Source organism: Myotis lucifugus, unplaced genomic scaffold (genome assembly GCF_000147115.1).
Source record: "Myotis lucifugus unplaced genomic scaffold, Myoluc2.0 scaffold_176, whole genome shotgun sequence".
Lineage (NCBI taxonomy): Eukaryota > Metazoa > Chordata > Mammalia > Chiroptera > Vespertilionidae > Myotis > Myotis lucifugus.
Window position 1 is genome coordinate 2,398,446 of NW_005871224.1, and position 20,177 is coordinate 2,418,622.

The 20,177-nt window shown below is 42.0% G+C and overlaps 1 protein-coding gene across 3 annotated transcripts in view; it reads left to right on the forward strand.

The window, feature by feature from the left end:
* TNFRSF17 (TNF receptor superfamily member 17) overlaps nt 1-20,177 on the forward strand; it is a 53,312-nt gene that overhangs the window by 5,580 nt on the left and 27,555 nt on the right. For all 3 annotated transcript variants that reach the window (XM_023760204.1, XM_023760205.1, XM_023760206.1), the window contains exon 2: nt 7,446-7,516. In XM_023760204.1, the coding sequence (XP_023615972.1) occupies nt 7,446-7,516 (71 nt within the window). The remainder of the gene's footprint in view (nt 1-7,445; nt 7,517-20,177) is intronic.

Genomic DNA, 20,177 nt, shown 5'->3' on the forward strand with positions numbered 1-20,177 from the left:
ACTCAAGAGGGAGGGTCAAGGCCTGGGAGAGTCCAATCTCAATTAACAAAACAAAGAAACAAAACCGAAACAGACTCATAGATACAGAGAACAAACTGATGGTTGCCAGAGGGGAGGCAATGAGAGGAAGGGTGAAAAAGGTGATAGGGAATAAGAGGTACAAACTTCCAGCTATAAAATAAATAAGTCATGGGGACATAATGTACACATAGGGAATATAGTCAATGATGTTGTAATCACTTTGTACCGTGACAGGTGGGGACTAGACTTATCATGGTGGTCACAACGGAAGGTATATAAATGTTGAATCATTGTGTTGTACGCCTGAAACTACTATAATATCTTATGTCAACTATATTTTTAAAAAGAAAAAACAACAACAAAAAAACAAAGAGCTGGGAGAGTCTCTGACTGGATGACCACACTGGGAAGGTCGAGTAGATGGGGGTGGAAGAGATGAAGTGAAGTGGGAAGGTGCAGGCACAGAGAATCAGTCCTGCACAGTGTGGGACTGATCTGGAAACATCCTTGTCCGGGTTGCTTGCATGGACTGGGATGGACCCTTACACGGTGGCCTTCTGAGTGTTTACCAAGACACCAGAATGTCGTCTGGAGGTAGGCGGGGCAACCGTCACGTCAATAGCACCCATGGAGTGGGCTGCTTTTATGAGTCAGATGCTGAGCTTGGTGCTTCACCTCTTTTAATCCACACAACTACTCTGTGTGTGTGTGGGGGGGGGGATTATCCCCCCCAAACAATTGAAATAATTGGGTCACAGAGCTACCAAGTGGCAGAGCCAAAATTCAAACCTAAGCCAGTCTGGTCCCTTACCAAGACTCCTTAACTGCCACCATCGTGTGTCGCAAGCTTCAGGTCTCCCATTTTTGTCATTTGAATTTACTTCACACTTTTTCTTTAAACTGACACAGGTTTTTTCACCAAATTTATTTTCAAAGGAAACTTTATTGCTATAATAAATGTAAAACAGGCATCCCTTACCATGAAAAAAATATAATTTTGAAAATATATACAAAGGGAACAGAATAATATTACATTTTGGCCAGATCCTGTGGCCTGCTGGAGGCCCACTCTGGCTTTGTTCAGAACAAAGGTTAGCAGGCATTGGAGATATGTTAGACAGTAGAATTCATCTGAGACTGTCTTCTAAAGTGAATAAAAGGGTGGTTGACCAGAGAGTGGCTGTCTCACTATGTGACTCGGCATTACTTAGTCCCATGTCTCTTTACCACACACAATCTTCTCATATTCCTCCTAAAACCAACACGTGCGTCACTCTAGGCTTCGGGAAGCAGCAGCAGACCTTTGCGGCCTTGTGTCCTGATGAGCGTCCTCTCTGAACACATGAGGAGGCAAAGCTTATGTTATAGAAAGTTGTAGAGGGAATTTAAGGAGCGGTAAATGCAACTCCTTCTGCTGACATTGGATCTGGTTCCAGAGAACAGGGGGAGGGAGCAACAGCCCCAGACAATGAGAGAACTCTGCTGTGTTTGCTTTCTAGGGAGGCATCAAGGTCATGGTGTCTGGCTTTGAGATGGCGATAAAGGTCACTGGAGGAAATAAAAATTCATACTAAGGGCACAGTAGGGACGGTAATAATTGTGGAGTGGCCCACAGCCCTTAATAGGTGGAAAGCCAATTAACAGATGGACATAATGAGTCTGTCTCCCACTCTGAGTTTTCTCTGCAGGCCTTCTGGAAAACAAGTCAATTATTTGATGTGCAAAGAGGAAGTGAAAACATACTCAAAGAACTAAAGCAGAGAGATGGGGCTCCTCTCAGAGCCTTAAGTTACAGCCTGATTGTAAGAAGTGATATAGGAGGATAAGATGCATTTGTTGTAATATACATGAGACAGCCTGGGGCTTAAGTCAAATGAGATCTTATGGCATCTCAGCACTGGCAGGTAACTTGGGTAATTGAAGGGAGAACTTGCTAAAGCAGCTATTGGGAGAGAAGACGGAGTGTGAGTTGTGAAGGCATACACACTGTCTATCTTCCCACGTCTTTCTCTCTCTCCTGTACCCTTTACCCTTACTTGTTTTAGAATGAACATATCTTCAGTTAAAAGGTGGGATAAGGAGATTAAGGGTTCTCTATCAGTGTCCCATTAAAATTCAATTATTTAGCAAACAATACTTGTCACCTACTATATGCCAGTCATTATGCTGGGTACCAGGCCCCTGTAGATGAATGAGACATGCTCTCAAGGGCTTCATGTAAGACCTTGAAGAGTTTGGTTCCTGCTCTTGTTCTTCTAGTTGTGCAAGTGACTTTACTTCTGTGCCACAGTTTCCCCATCTGTAAAATGGGGAAATCAATAGTGTCTGTTTCATAGGGTTATTTGCAAGGGTTAAAAGGATTTAATCCAGGTGGAGCACTTGGCACAAAGCCTGGAATACCATAAGGAGAGCTCCATACCTAATTATTACTATTACTAATATGTTAATAATTATTACTAACACTTTAATCAACAAAGTAAAACGTGAAGTAGCATAGAGGAGGGAATAATTCTATGGGCAGCTGGGGAGGCTTTCTGGAAGAGGTCATGGTTTCTAGTTTGAGCTTTAAAGAATGAGGTATTGCAGGGCCCACAAGGAGTGCAGGGCACTCCGGGCGGATGGTGCAGCATGCATGTAAACGCACTCTCTCTTATTAGAAGCCAGTAAGAGCCCCAAAAGCAGTGAGCTGGGGACATGAAAAAGGCTGTCTATGTTGGTTCATATAACCTGCTGTTTTTCATCATTACTGCATATAATTTCTTCAACTTCCCAGCTCCGTTTCTTAACAGTGTTCTCCAACGTCGTTCAACAAGAGAGTCCCTGAAGGACTTAATGAACAGTGCAGATGCCTGGGCACCCATGGGGGGGTTCTGGCTCAGCAGGCCTGGTGTGAGGCCCGGGATTCTGCTTTTCAAAATAAGCATCCGAAGTCATTTGGTTGCCAGTGGTCCAACTGTCACACTAGGTCAGGGTTTGCCGACCACTGCTGAACCTCTATCCTAGGGTTCCCAACTCTCCATTGAGAAACAGTCCTCCAGATCTATAATGTAGATCACAGCCAAGTCCCTGAGTGAGTAGAATCAAACTTGGCTTTGCCTGTCTGCTGAGTCCGTCCCTCTGAGGATCCACACACCAGGTCTCACTCTTCGCCCACTTTCCCTCCAGCAGCGGAAGTGCTTCTTGTTTCTTTAGTTCTGTATTTGGCTTATGTTAGGGGCCCATGAGGTAACCCCAAAATGTATATTTCTAAACCAAGGCAGTTCACTAGAACTTTCTGTGATGATAGAAATGTTCTATATCTATACTGTGGCTATTGAATGCTTGAAATGTGGCTACAGAGACTTCAGTACTGATTATTTTATCTATCTATCTATTTATTTATTTTTAGAGAGAGGAAGGGGGAGGGAGATAGAGGGAGCGAAAGACAGAGAGACATCGATCTACCACCTCCCACATGCTCTGATAGGGGATCAAACCCATCACCTCTTCCTGTAATGGATGACGCTCCAACCACCGAGCCACACTGGCCCGGGCCTGATAATTTTATTTTAATTAATTTAAATAGCCACATGTGACTTACCACATTGGACAGCTGGGTTCTAAACACTGGAATTAAGCTAAGCACAGAGAGCTCACACTTTGAAAGGCCCCTGGATGGAGACAGCCTCAGGGACCAGCAGGTGTGTCTTCTGGCCTCACCCTCTGAAACCTATGCTTTTTGAAGAGAATGGAGGGCAGAAACTCCTCCATTATTTAAATAGTGAATCTCTCTCTCCCTTTTGCATGTATAATTGGATTTACTAAGTTACCATGGCTCCACTGTGTAGGTTTTTTTTTTTTTTAATGTTTTTAAAAAGGAGACATATGTACTACTATCTGTAATACTTTAAACAATAAAATAAAATTTAAAAAATGTTTTTATTGATTTTAGAGAGAGAAGAAAGGAGTGGAAGAGAGTGATAGAGACATCAATTGGCTGCCTCCTGCATGCCCCCTACTGGGGATGGAGCCTGAAACCCAGGTGTGTGCCCTGACCGGGAATTGAATCAGAGACCTCTTGCTGCATGGGATAACACGTAACCAACTGAGCCACACTGGCTAGGCTACTGTGTAAGTTTTTAAAGCATCCACTCAAGATCTATTTCTTTCTGTGACTTATAAAAATTTTTTAGCCCTGGCTGGTTTGGCTCAGTGGATAGAGCATCAGTGTGTGGGCTGAAGGGTCCCAGGTTTGATTCTGGTCAAGGGCATATGCCTGGTTTGTGGGTTTGATCCCCAGTAGGGAGCATGCAGAAGGCAGCCGATCAATGATTCTATCTCATCATTGATGTTTCTATCTCTCTCTCCCTCTTCCTTCCTCAATAAAAATATATAAACAAATTAAAAAATTATTTTAACACCACAGAATGGGAGAAACATATTATAACTTCATATATTTGACATGTGATTTATATCTAGAATATATATGGAACTCCTATAACTCAACAATGGCAACAAAAACAATCCAGTTTATTTATTTATTTTAAAATTTTCTATTTATTGATTTTAGAGAGAGGAAGAGAGAAACATTGATTTGTTGTTCCACCTATTTATATATTCACTATAGGCCTAGTGCACGAATTTGTGCATGGGTGGGGGCTGGCCTGACCCATCAGGGCTGATGGGGGGAGGAACACACAGGAGGTTGGCCCCGATCAGGATGGGGGGCCGATCAGGGGCGGGGCTGGCTGGGGGAGGGGCTGCCCCCTGGTCGAACTCTGGTGGAACTCCCAGTCGAGGGGACAATTTGCATATTAGCCTTTTATTATATAGGATTGGTTGATTCTTGTATGTGTCTTGACTGGAGATTGAACCTACAACCATGGCATATTGGGGTGATACTTTAACCAACTGAGCTGCCCGGCCAGGGCAGAACAATCCAGTTTAAAAATGGGCAAAGGACTTGAATAAACATTTCTCTCAAGAAGATATACAAAATGTACAATAAACACATGAAAAGATGTTCAATATAACTAATTATTAGGGTGCAAATCAAAACCACAGTAAGAAACTACCTCATACCCAGGATTATATACCCAGAAACAGTACACCCAGAAAATAATAAGTGTTGGCAAGCATGTGGAAATTGGAACCCTTGCTGGGAATGGGTTCCCAGCTGGGAATGTCGGATGGTGTTGTCGCTGTGGAAAATGGTAAGGTGATTCTTCAAAAATTAAACATAGAACCCATATGATTCAGCAATTCAACTTCTGGGTTTATACTGAAAACAAGGTAAAGCAGGGATGCAAACAGAGGTTTGCATACTCTTATTCATAGCAGCATTATTCACAATAGCCAAATGGTAGGAGCAACCCAAATGTCTATTGATGGAAAAATGGATAAACAAAATGTGGAATATTTTTCAGCCTTAAAAAACAAGGAATTCTGACACTACAACATGGATGAACCTGGAAGACATTATGCTTGAGGAGATAAGCCAGGGACAAATGGACAAATACTAGTACTATATGAAGCCACTTTTAGGAGATGCCTTGAATAGTCAGATTCCATATAGACAGAAGGCAGAATGGTGATTGCCAGGCGCTGCGGGGAGTAAGGGTTGGGGAGCTACTGTTTATGGGTACAGAGCTTCAGTTTGAGGAGATGGATGGTGGTGATGGTTGCAGAATGATGTGAATAAATTTAATGCCACTGAACTGTATACTTAAAAGTGACAGATTTTGGTTATTTACCAAATAACCACAATATATTTACCACAATAAGAATGATAAAAGAAAAAAAAATAAGGCAGTAAGATCTTGACGTTGCCTCCCTACCTTTTTTTAGTCACCACAGCCAGCAGGAAGGGTGGAGGATTCCTAGTCTAAAAATTCCCCCAACTTGATGTCCACACACCTTTCCTAGTCTCTGTCCAGGGTGGATGCTGTTGAATTACTTCTCTGGCAGACAGAATGCATTACTGAAGATGAAAATCCTTGGAAATAACATTTTATAGAGTGGTTATCGTTGAGACTATTGATAAACTGCTCCCTACATAAATAACATATGTGAATCTTGAGGCGTAGCCACAATTACAGTGTAATCATCTCATAAACACTGAGGAATCAAGTCATTCTTGTGGCAACAACCTTAATTGACACTATTATTAGTCAGCTCTACAGGTAGGCTGAAAATTTATCTATTTGATGATAGCAACCACTTCATTTGGTCCTATGCCATGTCCTGGTTTTGCTGGATTTTTTTCTGAGCCTGTCAGTTTCAGAGTGCTTATAGTAACTGTAATGAGTATAATGAAATGCCCTACTTTGTGCAAAAAATATATCGACAGCCCTGGCTGGTGTGGCTCAGTTGGTTGAAGTGTTGTCCCATACAACAAAATATGGCAGGTTCGATTCCCCATCAGGGCACATGCAGGAGGCAGCGGGTCTCTCTCTCTCTTTCTCTCTCTCTCTCTCTCTCTCTCTCTCTCTCTCTCTTCTCTCTAAAATCAATTATATATATATAGATAGATAGATAGATAGATAGATAGATAGATAGATAGATATAGTAAGAAAGAAGAAATTAGCTTGTCCTGAGAAATCAGTGGTTTACTCTTCATCAGACTGGGCTAACAGAGATAAAGCCATTGTAAATTGTTCTGACTATCTCCTTTGAGTAAGCACTGCCTTTTTACTAATTGAGAAAATTTGTCCTACAAAGTCATCGGCAAGCAGAAACTTTATTGTTTGAAACTATACCAATAAGAACATCCCACTCTTATTTGGGGGATCTAAGTCACTTTGACACAGAGAAGCTGCCTTGAATGCCAACCCAGAGCAGCGTATCAGATAAGAGGTTTCTAAACAGGACAGTCCATATCTAGCGTAACTATAGTTTCCAAGGCAACAGGACCCTGGGTGTATTTTGCCGTCCAGACCTGATCTTGAGCCCTACTTTGCTCTGAGCCTATCAAAAACCTGCTTCATGTCAATTTCACGCAGACTCTACGCTTTCCCTAAATTTGATAAGAATGCTACTTTTTCCTTTGTTTGGTGAGTTATCCCACCGTTCCTCTGCTGTGTCATCCCCTTGTTGTAACAAGTCAATACTCCTGACTCTATGGTCTACAGATTTGTCCCAGGTGACCCTGAGATGATTGGACTAAGATAATAGAAACCTCAATTGAACAATAACAACAAAAAATTAGTCAATCAGGGTTTAATATGTGTATGTGTGTGTATGATCACAGGAAAAGTAATCACTGCAGGGTCTCTTTTGAATTGTGGAATTCTCCCTACTTTCCATGCATCTAAAATTACTAATTTAGATTTACTTGCTACATTTCATTTAGACATTATTTATGGATAAACAAGACACAGTGGCACTAGTGCTACAGATCCTGTTGCCTTTTTTCATAACACACTGTTGTCCTCATTGAATTCCAGGGGGCTCCCCGCAGAGACTGAGCCGAGAAGGGAACCTATGCCTGCAAGTGGTTCTGGTGGTTCAGGGTCTGGTGAGTTGGCTTTGTGTATTTTTGTTGAGTCGTTCAGAGATGATCTTATTCAAGGATTGATTCATAATTATGAAAATCGTAAGACTCTGATAAAGGAAGAAAAATGGAGTAGCAACTGCCTCCCCTCAATGTGAAAGGGAGGGGGGTGGAACTGGCATTAAAAAAAAAAAGAATGAAAGAAAAATGTCAGTTCATACATGTAGCTAGAGAAATGTTATGGCCAAGTAGGCTGGAATTCTGTGTTGGCTTGCTCAACAATTCTCTGCTATATAGAGAAGTGTACTTTAAACTGTGATTACTTGATTTTATGCATGTGTTCACCCATCCATGCAGTCATGCATCCATCCATCTATCCATGCATGCATGTCAAATAGACCAAGATAATACTTTATAAAAATATATATTTTTATTAATTTCAGAGAGGAAGGGAGAGGGAGAGAGAGATAGAAACATCAATGGTGAGAGAGAATCAATATTTGGCTGCCTCCTGCATACCTCCCACTGGGGTCTGAGCACACAATCCGGGCATGTGCCCTTGACGGGAAGTGAACCTGGGACCCTTCAGTCCACAGGCTGACGCTCTATCTACCTAGCCAAACCAGCTAGGGCTAAACCAAGATAATAGTTACGAATATTTATTGAGCATTCATTATATACTAGGTAGTATTCTAATAATTTTACAATTTTCTACTCACGTAAAGTTTATTAGGATCCTATGAGATAAGTCCTATTATTCATTCTTGCAGATGAGGAAACTGGGCACAGAAATAGTGAACAACTTTCACAAGATCACAACCATGTGGCAGAGGCTTCATAGATTCAGCATAGACCCCAGACCCATATTGTTTTTGCCCTTTTAGATTTATGGGGAAAGTTATGAGTACTGTAAGAAATTCCTGGAAACTTTTCACCCAGATTCCTCAAAAGTTAACATTTTATTACATTTGCTTTATTATTCTCTATCTAATGTTACATAATTTTTTTCTGAATTGATATAGAGTATGTTTTACCAGTAAATACTTCAACATGTGTGTATCTTAAAATCAATGCCATATCAAGATTAGGAAATTAATGTTGATAAAATATTACTATCTAACATACAATGTCATTCAATGTCACTAATTGCCCCACAATGTCCTTTATAGCAAAGAAAATTCTGGATCATGTTGCATTTGGTTATCATGTCTCTTTAATCCCTTTTTAAATTATAATTTTTAAAAATTCTTACCCGAGGATACGTTTTACTGATTTTAGAGAAAGGTGAAGAGAGAGAGAGAGAGAGGGAAGCACTGATTGGCTGCCTCCCACGTGCACCCCGACCAGATAATGAACACACAACCTAGGTCTGTGCCCTAACCAGGAGTTGAACCGGCAACCTTTCAGTGCACAGGATGATGCTCCAACCAACTGAGCCACATCAACCAGGGCTCTTTAATCTTTTTTAATGTAGAGCAGTTCTATGGTCTCTCTACGGGTTTAATGTCATTGATGTTTTGAAGAATACAGACAAAACTGTCATGCAACTTCACAATCTATCCTATCTAATAAAGAGAAAATATGCAAATTAACTGTCATGCCGTCACAAAGATGGTGGCACCCATAGCCATAAGATGGCAGTGCCCAGTCCTCTCAGCCCCAGTGGAGTCCCCCAGTCCTTCAGCCCCGCTGGGGGTGTGGCAGGCACGCGGTGTGTCTGGACCTGCCCTCAGCCCCCCAGCCGCCCAGGGCCAGCCTGAGGCACAGGCAAGCCTCTAGTAAGGATATACTGACAAATTAAGTTAGTTCCATCACAAGGATCTCTCATGCTAGCTTTTATGTTGAAGTGGTTTTTTTTGGTGTTGCCTTTGTATATCCAGTTGCTTCAGTACCAATTCTTCCTCCACTGAATTGCTTTTACAATTTTATCAAATACAATTCAGCCTATTTGTGTAGGTCTATTTCTGGATTCTCTATTCTGTTCCATTGATCTGTGTTTCTATCCTTTTACCAATACCACAGAGTCCTAATTACTGTGGCTATATAATAAGTCTTTATATTAGGTAGACTGATTCCTCTCTTTATTCTTCTTTTTAAAAATTGTTTTAGCTACTTTAGTTTCATATAGAGCTTAGGATAACTATATATATTATTAAAAAATCTTACTTGGATTTTGATAGGAATTGCATTGTTTATCAGTTTGGGAGAATTTACATAGATATTATGTTGAGCCTTCCAATCCATGAACATGGTATGTCTCACCATTTATTTAGATTTTGTTTGATTTCTCTTATTGGTGTTTTTTAGTTTTCAGTATATAAGTTCTGTACATGTTTTGTTAGATTTGCACTTAAGTATTTATTTATTAGCTATTGTAAATGGTATTATTTTTGTTTTGTTTTGTTTTTTCAAATACAAGTGAAATTTTATTTTGAAAGCCACAGAGGTAGAAAAAGTGAGTCAAGCCCTAGCCAGTTTGGCTCAATGGATAGAGGTCGGCTTGCGAACCAAAAGGTCCCAGGTTTGATTCTGCTCAAGAGCATGTACCTTGGTTACAGGCTCCTCCCTGGCCCGGGCCCTAGTCAGGGCTCGTGCAGGAGGCAAACAATTAATGTGTTTCTCTCACATTTCTCTCTGTCTTTCCCTCTCTCTTCCACTTTCAAAAAAAAAAAAAAAATCAATGGAAAAATATCCTCAGTTGAGGATTAACCAAAAACAAAAAGAAAAAAAAATGAGCCAGCTGGGTTGTGTGAGCTCAGGAAACAAGTTACAGAGGCAAGAGAAGGGCCCTTGGAGCTTAGAAAAGAGAGAGAGCAAAGGTATGTGCCTTGAGGGAAGAAGAGGGGGAATGGTGTGGGCATGCTCCAGAGAGAGAGAGAGAGAGAGAGAGAGAAAGGAAGAGAGGGCCTGGCATTGTATTTTTAGTCTTGGTGCCTACAAGTTTATTGTTAGTATATTAGAAAATGATTTTGAAAAAAATACAAATGTCTTTTTTCTTTGCTATTAATTAATTAATTAATTAATCTATCTTTATTGTTGAAAGTATTACAGATGTCCCATTTTTTTATCTCATTGATCCCCTCCCCACAAAAATATACAAATGTGTTCATGTTTAGGTGCACTCCCCAGCCCCCAGAGATTCTGATTCTTTTTTTCTAGGTGGGACTGGAGTCGATATTCTTTTAAAGCAGGTGATTCTGAAGTGGAGTCAAGGCTGAGAACCACTCTGAATGAGCCTGGTTTTACACTTGCTCCACGCCCAGAATCCTCTTTCCTTGGCTGCTTATCATATGAGCTGAGGCTCAAATATCACCTCCTCAGAGAGGCCTTCCCTGAACACACTATCTAAGGAGGCCTTGTCTCTTTCCTTAGATCCTCTCTATCTAATTACTCTTTTTTATTTTTTATAGCACTTTCTCATCTGAAATTATCACCGCTTTATTTCCTGGGATAGCTCTCTCCACTAATCCCCGAAAACAGGCACTGTTTCTATCATTTACATATTGCATCCTCAGGGCTTGAATTGTGCCTCGCACACAGTGGATGAATAATTAATTAGGTTTTTTTAATTCTCAGGTGGATGATATTCCCTAATCACTTTATTAAAATTGGTATTTCTCAAGTCTTTATTAGTAACACATTTACAAACTATCTTTTGAGATTCTTTTATCTGGCTAATTTTATATCCTATATCTGTATTATATTAAATATTAAAAGTTGAACAGTCCTAGCCGGTCTGGCTCAGTGGATAGAGCGTTGGCCTGTGGACTGAAAGGTCCCGGGTTCGATTCCGGTCAAGGGCACATGCCTGGGTTGCAGGCTTGAACCCCAGTAGAGGGCATGCAGGAGGCAGCCAGTCAATGATTCTCTCTCATCATTGATGTTTCCATCTCTCACTCCCTCTTCCTTCCTCTCTGAAAGCAATAAAAATATATTAAAAATTAAAAAAAGTTGTACAAATTTGTGTTCATTATAGAAAAACTAGAAAGCAAAATCTCACAATTAAAAAAATTATGTCCGACTGGTGTGGCTCAGTGGTTGAGTACCGACCTATGGCTACACCATTTTACATTCCCATCAATAGTGCATAAGGGTTCCAATTTCAAATCCTCATCTACATTTGTTATTTTCTGTTTTTGCTTGTTTGTTTTAAATAATAGCATACCTAATGGATATGAAGTGGTGTCTCTCTTTGCAGTTTCGATGTGCATTTTTAATGATTAGTGATGTTACGCATTTTTTCAAGTGCTTGTGGGTCATTTGCATATCTTCTTTGGAAAAACATTCTTATAACTAGATCTTCAAGTGTCTTCAAGTCACATAACTTTGTTATGCGCCAGGGTGTCTAGTTCTGTAGCATCTTTTTTCATAGCTATGTAGTACCCATTGTATAGATGTTCTATGTTTGATGAAACCAATTTCTCATGGTAGGAGGTTTTTAAAAATATTTTTATTGTTTTTTAGAGAAATAGGAAGGGAGAGGGGGAGAGAAAGAGAAACATCAATGTGAGAGCAAAACATGTTTCCTGCACACCCCCGACTGGGGATTGAGCCTGCAACCCGGGCATGTGCCCTAACTGGAAATCGAACCAGCAACATTTTGGTGCATGGGACTATGCCCAATTCACTGAGCCACACAGCCACACCTCGGGGTAGGAGGCTTTTCACTATTTTACACAACATGATAATGAACATTTTTATAACCAGGTCTTTGAAGGTTTCCTTAATACTGTAAAATAATTTCTTGGATGTAAACTTTTGGATCAAAGAATATATATTTTTCAGAGCCTTTCAATTTACATTGCCTAAGGGGCAGGAGTACTGCCTAGACTGCCACCCACTTTGTAAAAAAGAGCTATATTGCATTAGTTTAGTGTTCAGAAACACATTTTAAGCCTTTATCCCTTATAAATTATAATTATGTCCTGTTTCTTTGGGTTTTAGATTGCCTTTGCCAGATTAGCTGGCTGGTGGGTGCTAATCCTTGCACCTGTTACTAAACGCTACTAATGTTACTAAACTAATACCAGCAGCAGCATTATACTCAGGGCAGGTTTGCCTTTCATATCCAGCCAGGCAATTAAAGTCTGTTTATAATTGCTTGGTGCAAGGACTGGCTGATTTCCAATTAGCAAACCAGACAAATATTATTCATTTGAATTTTTTCTTCATGTACAATAAACTTGGCGTTTCCATGATTCAATTTCTAATTAAATATAAAGTCAGAGAATGATCATTTGTCTGATACTTTCTGACTAAATATTTGCACACTCATTACTTAGTGATTGTTTCTGAAGATGCACTGGATTTGTCTCTACTTTCCCATAGTCTTTCAGCCTTGAAGTGTTACGTAGAGGACTGTTACAAATGGCTTGGATAGATCTGGGCAAGGATATTCAAATGACAGTGGCTTTGTCATAGTGTACCAGCGAGAGAGGAAGAGAGAGAGAGAGAGAGAGAGAGAGAGAGAGAGAGAGAGAGGAAAGAGAAACACCGATCAGTTGCCTTCTGTAGGTGCCTGGACTGGGGATCGAACCTGCAACCCAGGTATGTGTCCTGACTGGGAATTGAACCGGCAACCTTTCGAGGTACAGGATGACACTCAACCAACTGAGCCACTCTGGCCCAGCATGCTCTCACTTTTCTTATGTCTATTCCATTGAGTCATCTATCATGAATGGATGGTCTAGTGACTTAGACAAGTAATTCACTCTCTCTATGCATCAGCCTCATATATAAAAAGGCACAATAATAAAAATAATAAAATAATAATACCTTCCTTTTGAATAAGAAAATGAATGTAAAAATGCTTAGCATGTGCCAAGAATATGACTAGCTCCTCAGTAAATATTAGCAAATATTATTATTGTCATTATTATATCATTTTTTTCATTGCCTTTAGGATCTTCCTGTGGAAATTTCTAGTAGAATGTTTAAGAACAAAGCTGTAGCCCTGACCAGTTTGGCTCAGTGGATAGAGCATCGAGCCATGGACTGAAAGGTCCCAGGTTCGATTCCCGTCAAGGGCATGTACTTTGGTTGCAGGCTCGATCCCCAGTAGGGGGCATGCAGGAGGCAGCTGGTCAATATTCTCTCTCATAGATGTTTCTAACTCTCTATCCCTTTCCCTTCCTCTCTGTAAAAAATCAATAAAATATATATATATTTTTAAAAAAGAACAAAGCTGTATAAAAAGAATTATATTCATGGTGATAAAAATTTGTTCAGGTCTATTAATGTTTTTGGGTTCTAGCCTCCCTAGGGCAGGGACAATTGAACTTGTTTTGAACTTAATCTGGGCTCTCCATTCTGTAATAAACGTACCTTACCAACACATAATCTTTATGTGGGTTAAGTAGAGTAGAGTAGATGCACAATAAATATGTATTGCATATTGCCCAGGGATTTAGCTCTTGGGAGTCTGGGGCACACCATCACCATTGCATGGATTCCTTTCTCTTCCTCTCTGTTCTTTAAAAGTCCCCTCGCTATGCTCTCTGGAGCGGTGGCCCTAGGTGGTCATGTTTATACCAGATTACTCCACCTACTTGCCAGGGATGATTGGACTAAGGTGGGCACCTGGCTCAGAAACTGCGATTCCTTGAGGAGAGAGCCCTTCCTGGCCCCGTTATAGACAGCAGTCTTGGCCTTCCCTGGCTTGTGGACGCATCACCCCACCTCTGTCTTCACAGGGCCTTCTCCCTGTGTGACTGTGTCCAACTTTCCCTCTTATCGGGACACCAGTATTAGGGCCCATCCTAGGACCTTATCTTAACTCAAAATATCCTTGGGTGAGGATGAACAACAACAAAAAATGTGCAATCCCCCAATTTTTAAATGTTAGTAATGAATTCACATTAAAACAAAATTTCTTTGAGGCTGCCAGATTGGAGGGTGGAGTTGGAGGAGGAGAGAGGCGAGGGAGTCAGAAGAGGTCTCAGAAAAGATGGAGGGCTCCAGTCCTGAGCTTATTTTGTGGAAGAGCAGTTTGAGTCCAGGACAGGGCTGAGGTCCTCCCGTGGGAAGGAGTTGGCTGTATCTAGAAATAGCTAAGAGGACAGTGTGGCTGGAGCAGAGTTTAAGAAGGAGCTGCGTTTAAATGTGTCATGGGATGAGGGACCCAGACTCAGGCCTCCTTTAATGGGGCAGGCCCTTCCCCTAGACCCCACTCTTGCCTCAGGGCAGTTCTTGCCCAAGACTACCAAAGGGCCCATTTTTTTTAAGCACCCATTTTATTTTGAAAGAGATGCTAGAAATTCAGATTTTAAAAATGTGCAATCTGCCCTAGCAGTTTGACTCAGTGGATAGAGTGTAGGCCTGTGGATTGAAGGGTCCCAGGTTCAATGCCCCCTTGACTGTACCTCAGTTGCAGGCTCCATCCCCAGACCTGGTCAGGGTGCATGTGGGATGTGTCTCTCTCACATCAATGTTTCTCTCTCTCTGTCTCTCCCGCTCCCTTCCACTCTCTCTCTAAAAAAAAAAAAAAAAATCAATGGAAAAATATCTTTGGGTGAGGATGAACAACAACAAAAAATATGCAATCCCCCAATTTTTAAATGTTAATAATGAATTCACATTAAAACAAAATTTCTTTGAGGCTGCCAGATTGGAGGGTGGAGTTGGAGGAGGAGAGAGGCGAGGGAGTCAGAAGAGGTCTCAGAAAAGGTTTCAGATGGTGAATAAAAAATAAAGAACAAATCAAAATGTGGAATGAGGTGGCTACCCTCCTCCACGCCCTCCCCCACCCCCTCCAGCAGTGGCTTTTTTGTTTCCCTCTCTTTTGGACGTCTGGCGTCATCTTTTCAAATATCCCCACTCACCAGCTCTGTGATCAGGGTTAAGTCATCCAGACTTTCTGTACCTCAGGGACCTTACCTGAGAAATGGCTCAAGTCTCTTAACTTCCCTGGGCCTCCCTTTCTGCTCTGAGAAATGAACTACCATGGGGGTGGGTTAGGGGCAGCAGTTCTGAGGATTAAGGACTATTCAGTGTCTGATTCACAATAGGTGGTTAATAAAAGCCAGTGCTTAAAATCCTCCTCCTCTTCACACCCCCATCTTCACACCGCATCTCCCCACCCCCAGCCCATTGTGGAGGATTCATCAGGAACCCCGAGTCAGCCCCTGAATGGAGATCAGCTGTCTCCCACCTCTGCCTCCTTTGGGAAGCATTTAGGTACGTGGGGACCTGGCATCCTTGGGCAGAAACTGGTGGAGGAATTTCTTAGCAGTGGTTCCAGCAGCGCCGCCTAGTGGGCTGAAGAAAGACCAGCCCTTGCTGGGCAGGGAAGAAGGTGAGACTGAAGAATAGATTCTCAATTACTCCTATTGTTCTACCTGGATGACCCCTGGGCCGTGTGTGTGTGTGTGTGTGTGTGTGTGTGTGTGTGTGTGTGTGTGTGTACACGTGTGTGTGCTCTGTCACTGAGTGAGGCTCCTAGGTGTGGGAGGAGGAACACCGAGGCCCAGCCACAAAAAGATCAGAAAACCATGCAAAATGGTTCTCAGTCATCAGGTCCCCCTGTGCGCCTATGCCTTTGAAAACTGTATTCACTGTGAAGGTTTCTTTTTTGTGTTAAACTGAGAGGACCAGATATTTGCTTAAACCATATTCTGAGCCCAGCTGGCATGGCTCAGTGGTTGAACATCGACCTATGTACCAGGAGGTCACAGTTCAACTACCTGTCAGGGTTGTGGGCTCGATCCCCAGTAGGGGGCATACAGGAAGCAGCCAATCAATGATTCCACCTCATCACTGATGTTTCTCTCTCCCTTCCTCTCTGAAATATATATATGTATCTTTATATATATATATATATATATATATATATATATATATATATATATATAAAATATATTTTATTGATTTCCTACAGCGAGGAAGGAAGAGGGACAGAAAGCTAGAAACATCGATGAGAGAGGAACATCGATCAGCCGCCTCCTGCACACCCCCCACTGGGGATATGCCCACAACCAAGGCACATGCCCTTGACCAGAATCGAACCCGGGACCCTCCGGTCCGCAGGCCGATGCTCTATCCACTGAGCCAAACTGGTCAGGGCTATATTTATATTTTTTTAAAAACAACAAGCTTATTCTGAGTGTCTGTAAGAGTGTTTCTAGATGAGAATAACATTTGAATGAGTAGACTAAGCAAATTTCAGATTGCAAAGGGCCAGGCTGTAGGAGGTTGGCTGGCCTGGGATGGGGGCGGGTGGGGGGGGGACTGCAGGAGGTTGGACAGCTGTGGGAGGTTGGCTATGGGAGCGCACTGACCACCAGGGGATAGCTCCTGTGTTGAGCGTCTGCCCCCTGGTGGTCAGTGTGCATCGTAGTGACTGGTTGACTGGTCATTCAGTTGTAACAGTCACTTAGGCTTTTATATATATCAATATATGTCTTTTCAATTTAGAGTTTTGGATTTCTTTGGATAAATACCCAGAAGTGGAATGCTGGAAAGTGGAATTCTTCTTTGTCTTTTGTTATAGCCTTTGTTTTAAAGTCTATCTTGTGTGGTATAAGTATTGCTTCCCCAGCTTTTTTTTTTTTTTTAATTTCCATTTAATATTTACTGGATATTTCCAGTAAATGTCCCTTTACTTTTAATATGTTTGTGTCTTGCGATCTGAAGTGAGTCTCTTATAGACAACATATGTAAGAGTCTTGTTTTCTTATCCATTCAGCCACACTGTATCTTTTGATTAGACATTTAATCCATTTGCATTTAAAGTAATTATTGATAGATATGTATATATTTCCATTTTATTATTCATATTTTTTCTTTTTTCCCTTAAAGAAGATCCTTAAACATTTCATATAATACTGGTTTGATGGTGATGAACTCTTTCTTGTCTGGGAAGCTCCTTATCTGTCCTTCAATTCTAAATGATACCTTTTCTAGGTAGAGTAATCTTGGTTGTAGGTCCTTGCTTTTCATTACTTTGAATATTTCATGTCAATCCCTTCTGACTTGCCAAGTTTCTGTTGAGAAATCAGCTGACAGTCTTAAGGGAGCTCCCTTATAGATACTTGGACTTGTTTGTCTATTTCCTTCACCAGGTTAGGGAAAGTTTTCTGTAATTATTTTTTTCAAATAGGTTTTCAATTCTTTACCCTCTCTTCTTTTTTTCAGCAACACATGATGTGAATGTTGGGTACTTTCCATGTTTGTCCCAGAAGTCTTCTTTAGGCTATCCTTCACTGTTTCTGCAATCTTTATTTTCATTTTTATTTTTTTCTGTTCTGATTGGGTGTTTTCTGCTTCCTTATCATCCAAATATCTGATTTGATCCTCTGCTTTATTTACTCTACTGTTGATTCCCTGTAATGTATTCTTCATTTCTGACTTTTAAAAAGCATTTTCTATGCCCATTTTTATGTTTCCTATCTCTTTGTTGAAGTTCTTACTAAGTTCATCTACTCTTCCACTAAGTTCATTAAGTATCCTTATAATCAGTGTTTTGACCTCTGCATTTGGTAGATTGCTTGTCTCCATTTTATTTAGTTGTGTGTTTTTTTCTAGAGTTTGTTCTGTTCTTTCATTTGGGACCTGTTTCTTTGTCTCCTCATTTTGGCTGCCTCCCTGTAATTGTTTCTATGTGTTAGGTAGAGCTGCTTTGTCTCCAGTCTTGGGAGAGTGACCTTATGAACTAGGTGCCCTATAGGGCCCAGTGGCACAGCTTCCCCAGTCACCTGAGCTGGCTGCTCCAAGTGTGCTATGCCCCAGTGTGGGCTGTGTGGGCTGTGTGACCCTCCTGTTGTATTTGAACCTTGATTGCTGTTGGCATGTCAAGGGGAGGGATTTACCCTTGGCCGATGGGCTATGAGGACTGGCTGATACTACAGCAACGACAGTGGAGGTTCTGTGGAGGGGCTGGCCCCACAGAGCAGGACTCTCTTTAGTGGGGCTCTGCTGAGTCTGCCCCTTGAGTATGTTGCTCATGAAGGTGGTTGAGTGGTGCTTCAGCATAGTTGAAACTGCCCATGAGGTGTGCTGGCTCTGGAGCCTCCCGGGAGGTGCAGGGCAAGATTGAATGTCACCTGTGTTCTGCCCGGGGCCATCAGAGCATGAGCTACAAAGCAATCTGCAGATGGCTGCTACTTGTGCTGGGCTTGGAGGTGCCCAGGAGAGGCCTGGCTACAAACCAAAGGGTCTGGACAGCCACTTAGCAAGAGGTATAGGCCACGCTGAGGCCAGATGCGGCTTGTTTGGGGTTTGTGAACCTTTGAGAAATTTTAGGAAAGTTTGCAGCATGAACCAAGACAGGTTTTTTTGTATGGAAACACCACTGGAAGCAGCTTGGGTGGGCCCCCAAGTTGGGTAGGGTGGCAATTACAGGGAATCACCAGGGCAGGGTAAACAGTGTTGATGGAAACTCAGATATGGTACTCACGTGTCAGCTCTGGGGTGGAGGGGAGAGCTCAGCAAAGAACAGTGACCTCTGTTAGCACTTCCGTCTGGGAGAAAACTGGCTCTCCAACTCTCACCCCAAAGCCAGAAGATTCAGTTCCTTCCTGTATGTCCCTGATGCCTTTGAAGCTGCTGCCCTAGTACTGGAGCTCAGAGCGAGTGAGTCTGAGTAAGTCTGTGCATGGGCCCTTTAAGAGGAATGCCTGGGACTCCAGGAACCCTCTGTCTCACTCAGCCACAATCCCCTGGTTTTCACAGCCAGAAGTTATGGTTCTCTTCCTGGCACTGGAACCCTGGGCTGTGGGGCCTGGTGTAGGGCTGGGATCCCTGCTCCTTAGAGTGGCTCTCCAGAGTGAGATATTCTTCCCAATATTTAAACACTACACGTGGGTGTGGGACCAGCCTGTCCTGAGTCTCAGCCGCTCCTACCAGTCTCAATGTAGCTTCTTCTTTCTATCTTTAGTTACAGGACTTCTGTTCAGCTAGATTTCAGGCAGTTCTGAATGATGGTTGTTCTGTAGTTTAGTTGTAATTTTGATATGATTGTGGGAAGATGCTAGTACTGCATTTACCTATGCCACCATCTTAGGTGGAAGCATTCTGATTCTGTTTTATAGATTAACTAGAGGCCCGGTGCACAAAATTCATGCATGGGTAAGGTCCCTAGGCCTGGTCGGCAATCAGGCCCAATTGGGGCCTTCCAGCTGCCGGCCAGGGCCTCCCTTCTCTGGCTGCCGGCTGCCAGTCAGGGCCTTCATTCCATGCTGCCCCTGGTGGTCAGCACATGTCATAGTGAGCGATCAGTCTCCCAGTCGAACCCTGTGGGGACAATTTGCATATTAGGCTTTTATGTATACAGATAAACCAAAGCTTTGAAAGAGGCTCAGTAACTTGCTGGAGGTCACATAATTAGTAACTGTCAGAGCTGGGATTTGAATGCAGGTCTCTGCAATGGATAGGTATAGCCTGAAACCCAGGAAACAGTAGTGTTTTTGCAGGGAGAGTGAGGAAGATTTATTTAGTTTTAAATCCTCACCTGAGGATAAGTTTTTCATGGATTCTAGAGAGAGAGGAAGGTGGGGAGAGAGACAAACATCAATCCATTGCCTCTCATATGAGCCTGGACTGGAGATTGAACCTGCAACCTTTTGGTGCACAGAATGACACCCAACCAACTGAGCCACACCAGCCACAGCTCTTTTGACCATTTTATAATCGGATACATTTAATCTAGTTTTCTTAACAATTATACACTCAAACCACTGTAGTATCCTGA